General features: G+C 42.0%; 1 protein-coding gene across 1 annotated transcript in view; it reads left to right on the top strand.

Moving 5' to 3' along the window:
- The window catches only part of LOC126281407 (glutathione S-transferase D7-like), an 89592-nt gene that overhangs the window by 67949 nt on the left and 1256 nt on the right, over positions 1–20387 (top strand). The window contains exons 4-5 of the mRNA XM_049980345.1: positions 6453–6594; positions 16105–16272. Coding sequence (XP_049836302.1) covers positions 6453–6594; positions 16105–16272 — 310 coding nt within the window. The remainder of the gene's footprint in view (positions 1–6452; positions 6595–16104; positions 16273–20387) is intronic.

Genomic DNA, 20387 nt, shown 5'->3' with positions numbered 1-20387 from the left:
ATAAAACGAAACTTCCCACATATCAACTTCCGAAGGAGTGAGAGATCGAGGCTGCCAAAACAGAAAATAAGGACATAGCGAGAAATAATAATGTTAGGAGGTGAAACTATAACGAAATAAGCAAAATCCAATCAAAAAATTAATAAGAAACACAAACTGCCCAGCACGAAAGAGACACCACCCAAATCAGTTCTTCCCTACCACGCGCCCTCACCCATACGCAAAATTTTAAAATAATAAAAAAATGATATCACAAGTCAATCACATGAGCCCACCGGACAAGACACAGCAACCTTTAGGAATACTCTTCCTCCAACAGTATTCATCCAAATGGCTTTGCAACACTGAAATCTTTCTCTTTCCCCGCCCAACAACAGATTTTATAGCCTCTCAATACCCCCTCAATAGAACTGGTACATGCCCCCGTCTTGTACTCCTTAAACTGAATGTTATGATTCGCGACCAAATAATGACAACCCCTTTCACCCAACCCCTTGTACGAAGCAAACCTATCCGACATGACTAGGTAACCTACTTCAACATATTCCTCTATTAAAGATGTCAACATGTCCTTTGTACGATTTGGTACGACACTAACTATAACATCACCGCAATGCCCTCCAGAAACTACTACTCCAAAAACCCAAAGCCGAACAGCCTCATTCCCCCTTTCGTACTTTCTCTTTCCAAAATGTGACTCATCTACTTCAACTGTAATCTATCCCCCTCCCCCGCCCCCTATGACCCCCTATACTTTATAAATTCCCCTCAAGACTCCTCTGCAAAATGAAAACCAGTCAACTACAGTGCCACACGAAATTCCTGCTTCGTGGATGACAGATTTACAAGAATATTGATAGCAAAAAATAGCAGGTTAACGTGATTATTTCTTCTAAATTCAGCCTCGATCTATCGAACCAGGTCCCATTGCGTATAGATCTCCATATATTATTTTTTCTGCACCTCCACATGCACTCGTCGGATGTACGTGATGATGGACCCTTTGTCAAAACCATATAATTTCCACAAACACTGCACTTGCAAAATTCTGCATGAATGCCCAATGATTGCAAAAATCTGATAGTTGAGCTACAGTCAGTCGTTTCCTCAAGGAGAATTCTCTCTATAAACACAATTGCCTCATCCATAATGAATAGTAATTGCGTGAGAAATCAAGATCTTATAAATCAACAAAAGATACTGAAAACAAATTACTATATGAACTAACAATGGACATCGAATTTTTAATATACGCACGTAACGAAGAAATCCAGAGGAATCATTTAACGTTCATAACTACAGTCGATGGCACAAACACAATAACATCACACATTACGTCGTTGGTCAAAGACGACGGGTGGAATCGGACACTAGAATTGACCCCCAGTCCCGCCAAACTACTTATGTAACGGCAAGGCTTTACTAAAAGTTTTACGTGCAGCTGCCCTACGTATGATCCAGTAAAATAAACAGTTTTTTTTTTTTTAAATCATCTCATTCACAGAGTATTACATATAAAACTAGAGGTACAGTTACAATACAATTTCTTAAAACGCCAAAATAATAATATAATTATTACATATTACATAAGCAAAGATCTTGACTATGCAGATACACTAGTGTACAACGTCAAGCCCCTACCACGCCGTAGCGGAGAAGCGAGGCAACTGTCCCCCAATTGAAGCAGCTGATCGCCGCAATTTGCAGGGATGAATCCTAGTACTGGGGTTGTGATTTGAAGTATATGAGACGCAACAAGAGCAAATTGAAGCACAAATTAAGCACATGTTTGTTTTAAAAAATACTGAGTATTCGAGTCTATTTTAAAAGTATACTGAAATGAATGAAGTTTCCTCATTTACGAAATACGTTTGCATACAGACGCGATATTTAAAAATGTAAGGCTCTTCCCTGAAAAGGTGGAGCGAGTTTACATGGAGCTATTTGCATTAGATAATTACATGAAACTTTTAAAGTAGCAGACAGTACGATTGTTGTTTAATTCACATAATTTTCCTGTCAGGTCCTGTTTAATTTTTGCTGACTACTGTGTATGTTTTGCACGCTTACTTTTGTTTAGCAGAGTATTGTCTACACTCCAATTTTGGTATGATTAATTATAATACCCCGTATCACTATAAATACCGTAGGAATTTCATCCGCAAATTAGTGGAAGTGGTTGAGTTTGCAACATTTGATCAAATATTTGACCGTTTACGAAGTATAATCACCACCTGGCAACACATGTTAAGTATCTAAACGCAATTATTCGACATACCTCTGATTCATACTTAATATATATTTGACTAAAAATCTAAATACCTATCATGTGCCTACTTCTTCATTCAGTTAGTACATTAACGCTGTTAGCATTTTAGTAATTTATATGCAAATACAATATAAGTACTTGACATGCAACAAAGTACCTTTGACTGTAATCTAACACTGCAACTTTTTCCCTATGTAGCTTGCAATTTTTGTAGCAGATACAGTATAAGGTGTAAATATATACATCAGGTTAGGCTATAGAACAATCTGCTGCCACCTACATTTATCATTTGCATTAATTGGCTTTGCAAACAGTATACCTTTTTCAAATAAGTTAGAAATCCAAATACTGTCCTTCAGTTGACGTCTATTTACATAATTTTCCACGTAACAATTCTCTTCAAAATAAAGAGAGCAGAGCAAATGATTTGCTGTCGGTTGGAAGTTCTGTCTCAATAGCAACAATCCATTTCCGATTTAGAAAATCATTTGTAAGGGGAAATCTAAACAGAAACAAACGCTCATGATGTATTGTTTCTCCATGAAAATACTATATACAAGTAATAGAAAGTAACGAACAACCAGAAATGACTGACCTGTGAAATGTAACATTGTTTCCGTCTTCGTCTTTGCTTCCATTATATTGTTAAAATTAAAAGCACCACACGAACGAACCATGTTTACGGGCTGTTTCCCTGCAAATAGCGGCTTCCGTCGCGTTCAATGTGGAGACGCGACACTAGCGCCAATGCGCGGTCTAGTTTTTATTTAGTAAGTCTATGTACAACGTCAGCAGGGAACTTACAAGGAGTACACGTAGATCTATCGATTACTGGTGTTACAGACTCTTTGGATTTTTTGCCGCATTTCAGGACAAACTTTCGTTATGGACTCTATCAAATGGATTCTCTATTGTGACAGAACAGTATACTTCCCTTCACTGAAGGAAAGGTTTGTCTCCTTCCACGATCTTAAGAATATAATGACGAAGGAAATGTTGATCGAATTGTATGGGGAGTAACAGATAAACAAAATATGGTGAACCACATTAATGGCGACGTTCCAAAGAATGATGGTTGTATTACAATTTTTTACTCGCCGAATATGCCTGAGTATATTAAGGCAGAATTCTTTGGACTGAAAGTGGGGCCATACTTTCCAAACCGCTATGGTGTTTTAAGTATCAACGATATGGGTACACAGCTGTTGCACGCAGTGGGCAGGCTAGGTGTGGCACATGTGACAAAGCAACCAATGAAGCCCTTCCAGAATTCTGCGACAGTTGCTCCGGTAATCACGCATTATGGAATCGATACTGCACAATAATTAATGAGAAGAAGAAACTACAAGCGATGAAAATAAATAGAACCTTGTGTTGTGGTATAAAAATTGTACAAGTCGCTGAAGCTGCCTACATTGGCAAAATTCTTTGCGTCTGTGTTAATAAAACAGTTCAAGACAGAAAGAAATTAATGACATTAGCTGCCAGTGGGCACTGATGTAAATTGATTGGGAAAGTTAAAAATGTGTGCCAGAGTGTGATTCAAACCCATGTCTCCTGGTTACTAGGCAGATGCGCTGACCACAGCGCCGTCCGGACTCATGAGTCATTACAACTCAACGGACTACGCTAGCACGTCTCCCGTCAGGCCAAAAATTCCCAGCTTATTCACAAACTGCAGACGTAGCTGCCGTTACTGATTATCCTCATTATTCGCAACATTACTCCGGTTTCCATAAGAGTTAGAGGGTGGTGTACATCTGCACAGAAGTGATCAATGGGCGTCTGCGTCTTAATTATTTATCTGGTGTTTGTTCTTTTGGGCATATTCAAAAGAACAGACTCTACATATATAAATAAGCTAGTTGTCGCAGTCGCCATGTTCACTCTGACAGACTAGCAGTATAAACACAAATACATGCCCCTGTGAGCCTACTTGCAAGACAACTGCGGTATCATGCATCAGCACGACCGCACGGCCATCAGTCTGCAATGGAATTGCAAGTTTCTGTCTGATGCTGATAAGGGCCGTGCGGGGTCTGAGAGACCCAATGGCGCACGCGTGCTGTGCCACGCCGCCAGCGGCTCCATCTCACCAGTGCTGTCAGTCACTGTGGTATAGGACAGCCAGCAACTCTCTCCACTTGCTGTTGGAGCCTCATCACTATGACACCATCATCTGTGGTTAGTACAGCCAGTCTCCTCCTTGTTGACATTGTGATAGCTAGACTCTATATCTTGCTACATTATTTGTAATGAGTCTTTGTACACTTGAAGAAATAAAAGTAAATCTTCTCTTTGTTGTGTTAATTTGTTCGCTAATTACTTATGCTTCTGCCCAGCTTTCCTACGACAACAGTTGCCATACCATTCTCTAGCCTACATCTCCATACAGTTGCGTATAAAGTCATACAAAACATCAACCACTACTTCCACTCAGGTAAAAAGGAAAAAAAAGTTACGCGAAATACAGAGGCCATCGAAACATACCTCCACCACAAGAAAAGTAGAAGAAAGTAAAGGCATTATCAACCGAAGGCTGGTACGAACACCATAGTGCTTTACTGAGCATGGTCCTATTGGAAGTGGTAAGGGTTGCCTTTATTCAGGCCTCTGAAGTGACTTATCAAACCGATTATAGGGGGACCTAAAGTTTAACGTTTATTCTGGAAAACAGCGTAAAATGTTCAAATGTGTGTGAAATCTTATGGGACTTAACTGCTAAGGTCATCAGTCCCTAAGCTTACACACTAGTAAACCTAAATTATCCTAAGGACAAACACACACACCCATGCCCGAAGGAGGACTCGAACCTCCGCCGGGATCAACCGCACAGTCCATGACTGCAGCGCCTAAGACCGCTCGGATAATCCCGCGCGGCAAAACAGTGCAACTCGCCATTTTTCACATTAGCAAACATTGCCAGATGACAAAACAAGGATACCCATTAGATGAAAATCCTGTGACTGACTGCAAGTCGAATACGAGGCCTTTAGTTCCGTAGTCTGCCATATGACCACTAAAGCACTCAGAAACAACATACAACAACCAGCATGCCAAATTCCTCTCATCACCAACATCGCCGCTGAAAACCAAACGCAACACGAATGAACAAAAATACTTAAAACGATAAACGAAAAGCCACCAGAATATCTGATACGAGTACTGAATGATGATTTCAATGAGGAACCATCCTGTCGGTGGGGATCGACTCATCTCAGTTCTTCTGCAACATGTAGTGTCGATGACCTGACCGCCGGCCGGAGTGGCCGAGCGGTGCTAGGCGCTACAGTCTGGAGCCGCGCGACCGCTACGATCGCAGGTTCGAATCCTGCCTCGGGCATGGATGTGTTTGATGTCCTTAGGTTAGTTAGGTTTAAGTAGTTCTAAGTTCTAGGGGACTGAAGACCTCAGCAGTTAAGTCCCATAGTGCTCAGAGCCATTTGAACCTTTTTTTTGTTTTTGTTTTTTTGATGACCCTACCGCCAAAGGAACTCCATCACTATCCTTCAATGCACATACAAGATAAAATCGGAATTCTGTTGGTATTACCACCGGAGGACTCCATTAGATTTGGCTCAAAATAATAAAAATTTGTTCTGCTTGTGCTACGGTTCGAATCCTGCCTCGGGCATGGATGTGTGATGTCCTTAGGTTAGTTAGGTTTAAGTAGTTCTAAGTTCTAGGGGACTGATGACCACAGATGTTAAGTCCCATAGTGCTCAGAGCCATTGGAACCATTTTTTTTGTTCTGCTTGTGCCGAAGGACCAAGACCCATACGCATCATACTCGCGTAAAGATGGTATTCACTGAGCATCACGTCACGTTCATTTTTGTGTTTAGGCAGTATGATTGTAACGTTGCTGTCAATTAACACACTGCCACACTAGCTGTCAGAAACGAATTACTGTAATGATGTTTTTTTTTCATTTATTCTAAATAAAGCAAGAAAAATACATATATGTGCTTAAATTGGCAAGTCCATTAAAAATTTCATCAATGATAGAATAGTATGTGCTGAAGCTGTGCCTGATTAAATTAAATTTTAGAGAAGTATCCTTCTGTATCAGCTTAGGGACAGTTCCAAAAATTCCCAACATTCATACTCCATCCCGAACCGCAATGCATTTCTACTTGCCAGTTCTAATCTCTTGGTGCTAACGACGCCTTCACTTGCGGCAGCCACGCAATCGCCACGTACCTGGTGTCCAAGTACGGGAAGGACGACTCTCTGTACCCGAAGGATCCTGCCAAGAGGGTGGTCGTGGACCAACGACTTTACTTCGACGCCACCACGCTGTTCCCTCGTCTGGCAGCCACTGCTGTGAGTATCTTTGCAATCACTTTCAATACGCAATTGCACAACTAAAAACGTTTCGAATTACGCCATTGTAACAACTCCACTCGAAGCTTTCCAGCTTATAGGCCTTGGTCGACGTACTTGTGGACTGGCTTATTTTGGTATCACGAAAAGAAGTGTTAACTCCAGTCTGATTGAACACAAAAGGAATTGCCGCCTGGGAGATACGGATAAATCAGCCGTAGCGAAACATGTTTACCAAGAGGGTGATCATGAAATAAAATCATTTGAGATGAGCGTCATATAGAAAACATCGCATTATCATGCTCGCATTTGTAGAAGAGCTACAGGGATTTATAAACACCGTAACAATTTTAACAGAAAAAGGTAAAGTGGTAAATTAGATAAAATTTGGATTTCAACGTTACAACCGTAAGAATGACGATCGATTACTTTCAATCGAAAAAGTTGGCAATATCAGATATAATGAACTTTGTCGACGTAATGTGATGGACTGTGGTGCCCTCTACGCAGCGTATATATTCGGTGTTCCCTCGAATTCTGGTCTCAGTTCGCCGCTTTACGTCTGAAGACGTCTCCCGCTGTCGGAGATGAAACGTTAGGGGGAAGTTTTGTACATCGACCACGGCCCGGAAGTTTCAAGTGAAGCCAGTATCGGCTGTGAAAGCCTATACTGTATGACTCTAATATCTGATTATACATCATGAGCAATAGAATTAGCTGGCGGGGGATGGATGGATGAATAGAGAAAGAGAGAGAGAGAGAGAGAGAGATTGACAATATGCGCTCTTCCTGAGAATTTGCTCGCAAGCTCATCACTGTCAGCTGATGGATGGGACACTACACTGTGTTAACTATAATTTAGTTCATGGGCTGTCTAAACGTGAATTGGCTGAAATCGTTCGTTCATTAGCCGACAGTATTGCGTGAAGTAGATATTTTTGTCAGCTTTGTTATTGTTTTGACGTAGTTGCTGCAGTTAGGATAGTTATTTTTAAGACTCGTTCAGCCTCGATTACGAGCAACATTTAACGGATATTTACCTTCGTGCATAGCGGACATCCTCTGAGTCATGATGCTAATACCTTACACCACCAACTATAGCCTTGATAGCGGTCTCATTTCGGAGACGAAGAGAACCCACAAGTTTCTTTTGGTATGCCATATCCACCTGAAACCCCTCACTGGTGATTAGAACCCTGCAAAGATACCGTCGTGGTGTAAAGCCTCCGTGAAAGTTTCTCATTTTAGCGAAGAGTCCTTAGAAAACGGTATAGGTGACGTACTGTATAGTTGGTCATGCCATCTCACTCAAAATTGTGCAATTTAACTCCTTCCTGGATTATTTTAATGCGCCGGCGAGTGAGGTTTCCTCCAACCTGTTTTCTGTGATTCTCTCGTTAACGTGTCCCTCGAAGCTGTTCAAGCAGCACATTAGAGTTTTGGAAGATGATAACAAGCAACCTCTGATTATAAGACGAATTGCGAGTAGCCAATCTATTTGAAATAAGTCCGAGAATGCCACTAAGGTACATTTATTTTGAAGAGGGCTATTAGGAAAGTAACTTCCGATCGCTCGCGAAATGGAAACCAATGTGAAAACCCAATGCTTTTCACAGATGTGTTGAGCAGTGTCTCTAGTACGCCCGCCGATCGCGTGGCGTCGCTCTTTTCATTTCTGAGCACATAAAGACGGCTAGAAAGTAGTGTCATACGAGGGCCCAGAGAGAATTATCACTTGAAGCTATGCAGCCCACAGTACATAACTGTCTTGCATTTTCTTCTTCAAGACAATTTTCAATCGCATTCTGAAGGGGCAATGAAGATGCTCTTGCAGCGTTTGCGATGGGAAGTGTTTGATCACCACAATACAACCTGCAATTGGCTCTCTCTGAGTTTCATCTCTGTTCACATAAACCGCTGGCTATGAAGACAACATATAGGCACAGACAGCGAGCTGCAGACCAGTGTAGAGAATTGGTTGACAGCACTAGCGGTTGCCTTCTATGATGAGGGTATTGGAAAGTTCCTACAACGCAGCGACAGATGTCTAAGTCGGAGCGGCGACTATGTAGATAAGTAGCTGGAAGTTGTAGCTAACTGCTGCAAATAAAACATTTTTGATTTTCAGTAGTTTCCATTTTGTGGGTCGTATAAAGACTCTAAACGCTTAAGACCACATTAAAATAGATATTTTGCTTTAACATGTATGTGACATCATTAGCCATGGTAGCCTAACTTCTATAAGACGTTGGCCTAACTTTCCAACATTAGCTTATTTGCTTCTTTTCCCTGAATATTTCTCGCCAGTAACTGTCAGTTTTTCAGGACTAACCAGACATAGCACAATTTGAATGTACATCTACTTGGATCCACTGCTCGATTTTACTTTTGAATTTCATTTTGAGGTTTTCAAGGAACATACGTCTATTCATGCTTTGTGATATACGAATTGTTAGTTCATGTTCCATGTATCATTTGCACGTTAAATTATAATTATATGGAGCGATTCGTTATAATTATATTGACATCCATTTTTTTATAAGTATGCCTCCATGCTGATCATTTATTAGTTTTTAAGTTCTTTAATTTAAGACAGACAGGCGCTAGTCAGTAATTCCTACCCATCACCACTTACACCTTACAGTACTAGATAATCTTCCGTGGAATAGGTGTTGTCGAAGAGGAACGTTTTCTGTTTAGTTTTAAATTTTACTTTGCTATGTATCAGGCGTGTTACATCAATGGGTCAGTAATCAAAACTTTTGGTTGAATCATTGTGAACCCCTGTTCGTGCTACAGACTACCTAAATATGGCGTAATGAATCTCATTTTTTCTTCTGGTATTGTAATTATTTACATCATTGTTCCTGTTGAAGTACAACAGATTTACAGCAAACTTCATGAGTGAATAAATAAACTATGAAATGGATATATTGCTACTCATACGCCGAGCACAAGGCAGTCACGACGAAAAGTGTGTTCGCATAAATTTTCAGCCAAAGCCTTCTTCAGAAAGGAAGCACAGCACACATATAGATTCACGCAATCATACACACGAAACTCACGCGCACATGACAGCTGTTTCCGGCTGTTCTAGCCAGAATCCTTTTTGAAAGGAGAGGAAATGTGAACAATTATAACAATTTGAATAATTATAGAAGACAGGTATTTAGGGCATCAGATGGTGCCCCAACAATCGGCTGTTACTTAGCCGTGTCGTTTTCGGGGACGAGACCGTTGATACAGTGTAGCTCGGATATCGGAGCATTTGCAATTTGGAAGGCAAACAAAACACAGGAAAGTAAAGAATGGACACTGAATAAAGTAAGGAAAATCTAAAGTCAGATGACAGAAATAAAGCCACTATAATAAAAGTAAACATTTCAACAATAATTCATGTATACAAAAGAAAATATTGCATGAATTGATCCACTTAAGAATTAAATGTGATTCCTTTAAGCTTTAGATTATGATAGGATCGATTAGTACGCGCGTAAACAACGCAAGCTGGCATTTTTGATGAAACAGCCACGTCCCGACACAATCAATGCATTCAACACTGTCCAAACTTCGTACGGGCACGTCTCAGTGACGTCGCGGAAAATATTCACTGCAGTGAACCTAATGTTTTGGGCTAGTTAAGATACTGGACATCAGCTTCAAGCTCGTGACGTAATGACACCTCCCTTCTTATTTTACCTCCATGTTTCAGCCGCTCACGATTCCATGTAACAAAATGATGAGCAACATTAACTACTATGAAGGGTAACACTCCTTTCGCTACAATGCCCGCAAACGAGACGTCATTTTGACGGCACACACAATATTGACGATCGCATGATCGGCTATCTGCTTTCCTTTGCATTCGATACCAACATGTCTCAAGATTTCATGTGCGAGTACCGGAGATTTATAAAAACACGTCATCCTTGGAACGATATCTTACAATTATTGCTACAATAAAATGTCATGTAATGATTTACCAACGATTAACGCGTTCATATAAGAGTGCTCTCTTAAGAGTGATTTATTGTCAGCAATAATTTACAAATTAATAGTGAAACACACCAGTTTTATAATTTGCAGCATGCCGTTTCAATGTAACGCATCATTGAAAATTTATCGCAAACACTTCACCAATATCATTAAATGTCACTTTAGGACGTATCAACGATACAAGCCTTCAAGATAAAATATAATAACCAAGACGGGGATAAACATCGCGTGGTTGCTGGAATCGAAAGTTATTGGTTCGCATCCCATTGCATGCATTCTTTTCTTTCTTTTTTTCGTGTTAGCGTTCTTAACATGCCCTGCTACTTTCTTATGAATGCAATACAAGTATGTTCTGCAACGTTGTATGTTATTTACATTCAGTCTGATCTTAGAACGAAGGGTGAAATAAATATTTCGCGATTTCCGAGCATTTGGTTAGGCGGGAACCTAATAGGACAGCTTAAATTGCTGCGACTGAATCGAGCAACAATAAAATTCATATTCTTCCTTCCAGAAATATACGGCTGTAATTTCCGAATATGATGATGTTTGATTTGTGGGGCGCTGAACTGTGCGGTTATCAGGGCCCGTACAAAGTCCCAGTCCCTACACGGCCCAATCTCGCCACGTTTACGAATGATGATGAAATGATGAGGACAACACAAACACCCAGTCCCCGATCAGAGAAAATCCCGAAACCGGGACCCCGAGGTCCAGAGGCAGCAACGCTAGCCAGTAGACTACGAGTTGCGGACATTTCGGAGTATGTGCCGCCTTCCGAGTGTTCGGTTAGGCAAGAACCTAAGAGGACAGGCTAAACTGCTGAGAATGAATGGAGGAGCAACAATATTCTTGTTCTCCCTCGTAACAAATTCGATAGCTGATCATGCGGTCGTCAGTATTGCACGTGACGTCAAAATGACATAAAGTTTGAGGAAAATGTTGTCAAAAGAGCATTACTCGACTCCGAAAGGTATCAGGGATAATATAAAGTAGGACGAGAATGTATATGACTCATTCACAAAGAAATTGCTCCAGAAAATGCGCAACCGTAGCCTCTAAGTATTGGACAGAGGGAAGTTCAGTGTAACAAGAAAAAATAGATATTATATCATTCTCCTTATGGTAAATAGCTGCCAAACCAAAATTCCTCACCATTTATGTTAAATAACTTTGGTCCAATATACACTGATGCGCAAAAGAAACTGCAATAGGCATGCGTATTCAAATATAGCCATATAGATCGGTTACTGCTGCTACAATAAAAATGGTTCAAATTGTTCGGAGCACTATGGGACTTAACATCTATGGTCATCAGTCCCCTAGAACTTAGAACTACTTAAACCTAACTAACCTAAGGACATCACACAACACCCAGCCATCACGAGGCATAGAAAATCCCTGACCCCTTCGGGACTCGAACCCGGGAACCCGGGCGTGGGAAGCGAGAACGCTACCGCACGACCACGAGATGCGGGCTGCTGCTACAATGGCAGGTTATCAAGATTTAAGTGAGTTTGAACGCGGTGTTATAGTCGGCGCACGAGCGACAGGACACACCACCTCCGAGGTAGTGATGATGTGGGGATTTTCCCGTGCGTCCATTTCACGGGTGTACTGTTAGTATCAGGAATCCGGTAAAATATCAAATCACCGACGTCGCTGCTGCCGGAAAAAGATTCTGCAAGAACGGGACCAACGACGACTGAAGAGAATCATTCGAAGTGAGAGAAATGCAACCCTTCCGCAAATTGCTACAGATTTCAATGCTGGGCCATCAACAAGTGTCAACGTACGAGCCATTCAACGGAACATCATCGATATAGACTTTCGGAGCCGGAGGCCCACCCGTGTACCCTTGATGACTACGCGAGATAAAGCTTTACGCCGCGCTTGGACCCGTCAACATCGATATTGGACTGTTGAGGACTGGAAACATCTTCCCTTGTCGGACGGGTCTTTTTAAATTGTATCGGGCGCATGGGCGTGTACGGGTATGGAGACACCCTCATGAATCCATGTACCCTGCATGTCAGCAGGAGACTGTTCTAGCTGGTGGAGGCTCTTTATTGATGAACGTAAGCATCATGTCTGATCATCTGCATCCATTCAAGTCCATTGTGCATTCTGAGAGACTTAGACAAATTCCAGCAGGACAATGGGACACCCCACATATCCAGAATTGCTACAGAGTGGCTCCAGGAACAGCCTTCTGAGTTTAAACACTTCTGCTGGTGACCAAACTTCCCAGATATGAACATTATTGAGCATATCTGGGATGCCTTGCAACGTGCTATTCACAAAAGATCTCCACCCTCTCTTACTCTTACGGATTTATGGAGAGTACTGCAGGATTAATGGTGTCAAACACTACTTCAAACATTAGTGCTCGCGGGGCCCCTACGCGATATTAGGCATGTGTAGCAGTTTCTTTGGCTCTCCACTGTATATACTTTCGTGTAGCTTGGTGTTATTTTCAACACAAACTTTATACTTGGCGACAATTTAACCACATTAGGTGTTCTTGCGTTGTAAATAACACCCATCAATAAACCTTTTGCATCACCTCGGTTCTGAGAGTTCCGGAACCTGTACAGAAAATTGGAATAAAGATCAACAGAAACATCATTTCCACGCTTTTTATTGCTCATGAAAATCACAAATTGCATGTTGTATCATAATACAGCGAGACCTTCAGAGGTGGTGGTCCAGTCTGCTGTACACACCGGTTCCTCTAATACTCAGTAGCGCGTCCTCTTGCATTGATGCATGCCTGTATTCGTCGTGGCATACTATCCACAAGTTCATCAAGGCACAGTTAATCCAGAGTGTCCCACTCCTCAACGGCGATTCGTCGTAGATTCCTGAGAGCGGTTGGTGGCTCACGTTGTCCATAAACAGCCCTTTCAATCTATCCCAAGCATGTTCGATAGGGTTCATGTCTGGATAACATGCTGGCTGCTCTATTCTAGCTATGTCGTTATTCTGAAGGAATTCATTCACAAAATATGCATGATTGGACCGCGAGTTGTCGTCCATGAAGAATGTCTCCCCAATATGCTACCGATTTGGTTGCACTGTCGGTCGGAGGATGGTATTCACGTTTCGCACAGCCGTTACGGCTCCTTGCATGACCACCAGCGGCGTACGTCGACCCAACATAATGCCATCCCAAAACAACAGGGGACCTCCGCCTTGCTGCACTCACTGGACAGTGTGTCTAAGGCGTTCAGCTTAACCGGGTTGCCTCCAAACACATCTCCGACAATTGTCTGGTTGAAGGCATATGCGACACTCATTGGTGAAGAGAACGTGATGCTAATCCTGAGCGGTCCATTTGGCATGTTGTTGGGCCCATCTGTACGGCGCTGCATGGTATTGTGGTTGCAAATATGGACCTCGCCGTGGACGTCGGGAGTGAAGTTTGAGTCGTAACACGACGTCCTTTGACTGCAGGAAAAGCATTATTCAACATGGTGGCGTTGCTGTCAGGGTTCCTCCGAGCCATAATCTGTAGGTAGCGGTCGTCCACTGCATTAGCAACGCTTGGGCATCCTGAGTGAGGTATGTCATGGACAGTTCCTGTCTCTCTGTATCTCCTCCATGTCCGAACAACGTCGCTTTGTTTCACTCCGAGACGCTTGGACACATCCCTTCTTGAAAGCCCTTCCTGGCACAAAGTAACAATGTGGACGCGATCGAACCGCGGTATTGGTCGTCTAAGCATGTTTTAACTACAGACAACACGAGCCTGTACCTCCTTCCTGGTGGAATGACTGGAACTGATCGGCTGTCGGACCCCCTCCGTCTAATAGGCGCTGTTCATACATCGTTGTTTACATGATTTGGCCGGTTTAATGACATCTCTGAACAGTCAAAGAGACTGCGTCTGTGATACAATATCTACAGTCAACGTCTATCTTCAGGAGTTCTGGGAACTGGGGTGGTGCAAAACTGTTTTTGATGTGTGTATTTAAATTTTTTCTAAAAAAAAGATTCCACAATTCCGTGAGAGCCAGACAAGATAAAAAAAAATATTTCAACCGTTTCGCTGAAGACTCTTTCGAATGATTTGGGCAGTTAACTCCGGGCATGGTAGCATACAAATAAAAACTTTTCATACAAAACGTTCATATTAACATTTTTCGATTCGTGCAGACTAATAAAACATTTGTAGAAATTTACAAGGTAATACCATTACGGCAAAACAGGAACATGAATACACTATCTCACCTGGAGGCTAGATGAAATAAAAAACTATTTAAAATAATTATGTTCTTAAGGAACTAAGTTTACGCAAGATGTAAACTAATGTACCCATAAAAATAAACACAGAAGTTTTTTTTTTCAACTAAAGAAATACATTGATGACAAAAATTTCTTCAGAATTATGGAGGAAATGTTTGAAACTGTGACTTTTGAGAACTGGAGTGCGTTGTACTACAAAGGAAGAACTGCGAAAACAGGAGAAGAAACTGATACAATACGAAATGAACCGGTTTAACCATATTATTGGGAACCTTCGGCATAATAGATGTACACAGAAAAGTTACACATACAATTAGAGAAGTTGCACGATGAATTAAAAGCAGAGTGTTACGCTGTAAACAGCGTAGCATTCGAGCGCTTAGTTTCAGTAAAATGTTTACACATGTAGCTGTTATATAAATAAGAAAACTTCAAGTGGAATGGCATAACCAGTCGTTTGCTGCACAAAGTTTTTAAGACACGTTATTTCAAAGTGATTTACCGTGCAAACGCATCACCAGACATCATAGTTATCAAGTCAATAGTTCAGTTGTCAGAAGTGGATTCACAATAACCTGTCGGTAGATTTTTGATGTTACGTCAAAGAAATTACTAACTCTTCCCCTGTTTTGCCAAACACAGTATTCTGTATTTCTTAACGCAGAAATCACTACTCCAAAAACCCAAAGCCCAGCAACCTCATTCCCCCTTTCGTACTTTCTCCTTCCAAAATGTGACTCGTCTACTTTAACTGTAACCCCTGCCTCCCCCCCCCCCCAAATTATCCCCTAAACTGTATGCATTCCCCGTAGATGTCTTTACAAAACGAAAACCAGTCAACTACAGATCCACGCGAAACCCCTGCTTCGTAAATGACTGATTTACAAGAATATTAATAGCAAAAACAGTAGGTTAACATGACTATTGCTTCTAAATTCAGCCTCGATCTTTCGAACCAGGTCCTCCTGCATACAGATCTCTATATATTATTTTTTCAGCACCTCCACTTCTATTCGTCGGAAGTTCGTGATGATGGTTCAGATGGTTGGCTCTAAGCACTATTGGACTTAACATCTGAGGTCATGAGTTCCGTACACTTAGAACTACTTCAACCTAACTAACCTAAGGACATCACACACAGCTATGCCCGAGGCAGGATTCGAGCCTGCGACCGTAGGAGCAGCGCGGTTCCGGAACCGCCTAGAACCGCTCGGTCACATGGGCCGGCCAAGATTTTCTCAAATGCCATCATATCGTGTTTTGCAGGCCCCTTTGATGTTCCTGGGAAAAACTGACGTGGAACCGGACAAGAAAGCTGCAATATACGAGGCACTGGGGACCCTGGAGAAGTACCTGGAGCCCACTGGATGGGTGGCTGGAGACCAGGTCACGGTGGCCGACATCGCCTGCGCTGTGACTACGGCCAGTATGCAGGTGAGCTGATTCTAGTTTACTACAGGCGTTGATCTGTGGCGATAAAACCATGGCGGTGCGCCTTGAAAGCCGACGCATTAGCGGAGAAAGATAACTAATGATCTGGAGGGACCGTTCTTTTGAAAGAACACGATTTCGTTTGTTTGAACCCAAATATGTTTAACCACTGTCGTAGCATTGTCAGTGAGCTTTCATTTATTTCTTTTGCAAGTACAAGGGTCGCCCAGAGAGTAATGCACCGCATGTTTTTTCTTCAACAACTCTTTATTGAAAATAATGGGAATTACACACACGAAAGAATTATGCTTCACCTATACACCCTATTTTTCCACGTAATCTCCACCCCGTTATATGGCGTTCCTCCAGCGCCAAACAAGGGCGTGTTTGCCCTGACGGTGCCAATCCTTGTCCTAGTGGCGGAGCCAGCGCTCACTCAGAGAATCACCTCCTCATCTTCCTCAAAATGTCTTCCACGAATGGCGTCCCTTAATGGCGAATGCCATCATCATCTCGCTGCAACAAATCAGGTGCGAGAGCTGCGGATGGTCTACCCGATAACTGCAAATCGTGGAGCTTCGTCGAACCGCCTTCTGATGAAAAATGGTTCAAATGGCTTTGAGCACTATAGGACATCTGAGGTCATCAGTCCCCTAGAACTTACAACTACTGATACATAACTAACCTAAGGACATCACACACATCCATGCCCGAGGCAGGATTCGAACCTGCGACTGTAGCAGTCCCGCGGTTCCGGACTTCAGCGCCTAGAACCGCAAGACCACCGCGACCGGCCCCTTCTGATGATCTCACCCGCCGTGCCCAGCGACTAGCGCCACTTCTGTCAACAGCAGACGCTCCATAGACTTTGCACCAGCGTTTTTGAATATTACCCACAGTTTCTTTCAGTGCAGTGAGAGATTCAATCATGGCATGTTGCTTGTAATGTACATCACCTACAGATACCATTTTGAAACTGTCCTGCAGCTACACTATCAGTCGGAAGTGACGGAAACTTAGCGCTCTCACTCAGGAGACTTCAAATAACACCTACGTGACATTTCGCATTCGTTGCATTGTTTCCAGCTGAGAAAAAAATGCAGTGCATTACTTTCTGGACAACCCTCGTATAATGATACAAAATAAGAGGTGTATGAGAGAAGTAATGAGATTCAGAACCACTGCGAGCGATCTGGCAACGCTGTGTTGATCTATTTGCTTACATCTGTGTGTTCACCCCTTCTAAATTTTCAGACCGAGTTTCAGCTCTGTATAGCCATCATGTGATTTTTGAGAGCGCCATCACTGAAGCTGTGGTTTTGTTGTGTATTACGAAAAGGGGACAGCGGAACGTTCTGCTGTCAAATTTTGTGTTAAACTTGGGGAATCCGCTAGTGCGACCTTTGAAATCAATTTGGAAGGCCAAGAACTCGTTGAAGATGAACCTCGCTCAGGGAGACCTTCAACTTCAAAAAGCGACGAAAACGTCGAATGTATGTGAGCTCTTGTGAGATCAGACCGACGTTTAAGAAAAAGGATGATGGGTAACCCGTTAAACACTTTCACCGTACATCAAATTTGATAGAAGTTTTGCACATACGAAAGGATTATGCCAAAAAGCTGCCGTAAAACCTCATTGAGCAGATGGACAATTGAAGAAATGTGTACGTTGATCTTGAGAGGATTACCAATGACCATGAATGCTTCAGTCGTGTAATCAAAAGTGATGAATCCTGGTTTTTTTAAATACGATCCTGAGACAAAGTGGTAAACTGAGGATTTGCTCGAATGAGCAAATCAAAGATGAAAACAATTATTCATTTGCTGTTTTGACTGTAGGGGTATCGTGCATACATAATTCGTTCCTCCAGGACAACCTGTCAACCAAATGTTTTAGAAAAATGTCCTTGATAGGCTCAAGAAAAGGATGAAATGAGTACATTGCAGGCAAGTGGATGCTGTGTCGTGAGAACGCCCACCGTCATAGAGCCCTTCCACCAATGAATTTTTGCCGTCAAAAGGCTCTGTCGTTGTTCCACAGCCCTCCTATTCGCCTGATCTGAATCCTTGTGACGTTTATCTTTTCCAGAAATTGAAAAAGTCTTGAAAGGACATAATTTTGGGACTCTGGAGAACATTCAAAAGACTATGACCTACATGTTGAAGGCTCTACCAGCTGAAGCCTTTCAGTGCTGCTACCAAGACGGGGAGAGACGACTCCACCGGCGTATAGCTACCGAACAGACCTACTTTGAGGGAACAATACTGTTGTTTGAAACAATAAAAACTTTGGTAGAAAATAGATCAGTCTAATAATTTTTCTCATACGTCTCGTATGTGACTCTATAATTGGTAGGAACTAAATTTATCGCTACTGTTAACTTTATCCTTTAGTTTGCAGTAACTTACTTGTAGCTTACTGTTGTTTCTGTGCAACTTTCCAATTACTACGAGGTCGTGTTGAAAAGTAAGGCATCCGAATTTTTTATGTGAAATCTCTGAATGCTTTTTTAAATAAAACAAACTTTATTAACTTTCTATATCCTCGTTCTTCATCGATGATCCTTTATGGAGCAGCAGCATTGATGCTCTCTTGTTTGCAGGGTCAAACTGGTGACCACAGCTTTCATCATGTGTCACATTCTTGTCAGGGAACCCATCAACCTCACGATCAAAATTCAACAGAGACTCATTTAATGTATTTGCAGTTGCAAATACGAACAACCATCTGCTATATAAGGGAATGACAACAACGGAAATTTGTGCCCTACTGGAGAAATTATACATGACTGTGCTTAAACTGACACACAATATTATTTTAGCGCAACTTAATCCGACTTTCAATAATCCCTACAAAAGAATGGCCCTGACTACAAATCACTTACCTCACGAAAATCTTCATTACTCGAACTACTGCAATACAGCGAGCGCCACTATTGCCAGCTAAAAAGAGATTCAAACTACGGAAGGCACTAACTACTGATAGGCATAGTTACCAAATGAAAGATTTTAGTGGAGAACAAACTATGTATTAATAGTCATAATATATATAGCAGTTCATGACATCCATTCTTACAAATGTACTGTTTCTCATGGACACACCTCCAGATTATCCATTCTCAAAAATCCGCCATCTCACATCCCCACATCCACCACTGCTGGCGGCTCACCTCCAACTGCGCAACGCTACGCGCTGTTAACATCCAGTTGCCCAACACTACAATGGCGAGTATTACAACAATGCCATCCAGCCACTGACTGCACACAGCACAGCCAGCGATTTTCATACAGAGCGCTACATGGCGTTACCAATATAAAAACCTAAACAGGCTACATACACTCTGATGAGTAAATCAACCTGATTCCGAAGAGCCTCGCTAGTTGCCGTACGCGGTCGTCTATTGTTACTTCGAGACCTGTCACAGACATTGCGGTTAGCTCCACCGGTTCCTTCGTTACAAGCACGAAACAACCCAACTTCACACGTCACTGTTGTCGATACAATCACCGCCTTACACAGATTCCATTCTTCTCAGTCAGAGACCCATTTTCTGCCGATAGATACTCGGTTACTGCACGCTGTTTCTTACGCACCGTCTTTGTTCGTCACACACCGCCATGTTACATGCTGCAGTTCGTATCCCCCTAGCGGCAGAAAGTTCCAATTTGTGACAGCGAAGCGGTAAAGCTGACCAAGCATGATACGTAATATCTCAACCGAATTGAGAAAAGAATAAGAAATTAGGAGGCATTACTTTTCAGCACACTCTTGTACATTTTTCAGTTAGCGACACAAAATCGTGTGGAATGAAATGAATCTGAAAGTCACATTAAAAAATTCGCAATCAATATTGCTGTGAAAGATTTGAAGAAGATGTTACAGAACGCTGCTGCAGTTCCATAGAAAGGGCTACAACTAAAAAATAAAGTTCAATGTTAGTTTCTCCTTTTTCAGAGGATGTGCTGATTCTGTTATTGTTTGTTTACTTAGTGAAAATTGCTCCAGTTGCTGCTGAGAACATAGCCTCTGTAGCAAACCCCTTCCTAATCGGCTTCTCGGATTGCAAGATAAATGATCCTGATCGCATATGCCTAATGACATTTCCCAATGAGTGTGA

This window comes from Schistocerca gregaria, chromosome 7 (assembly GCF_023897955.1).
Source record: "Schistocerca gregaria isolate iqSchGreg1 chromosome 7, iqSchGreg1.2, whole genome shotgun sequence".
NCBI lineage: Eukaryota > Metazoa > Arthropoda > Insecta > Orthoptera > Acrididae > Schistocerca > Schistocerca gregaria.
This window is presented reverse-complemented; position numbering and strand designations above follow the sequence as displayed.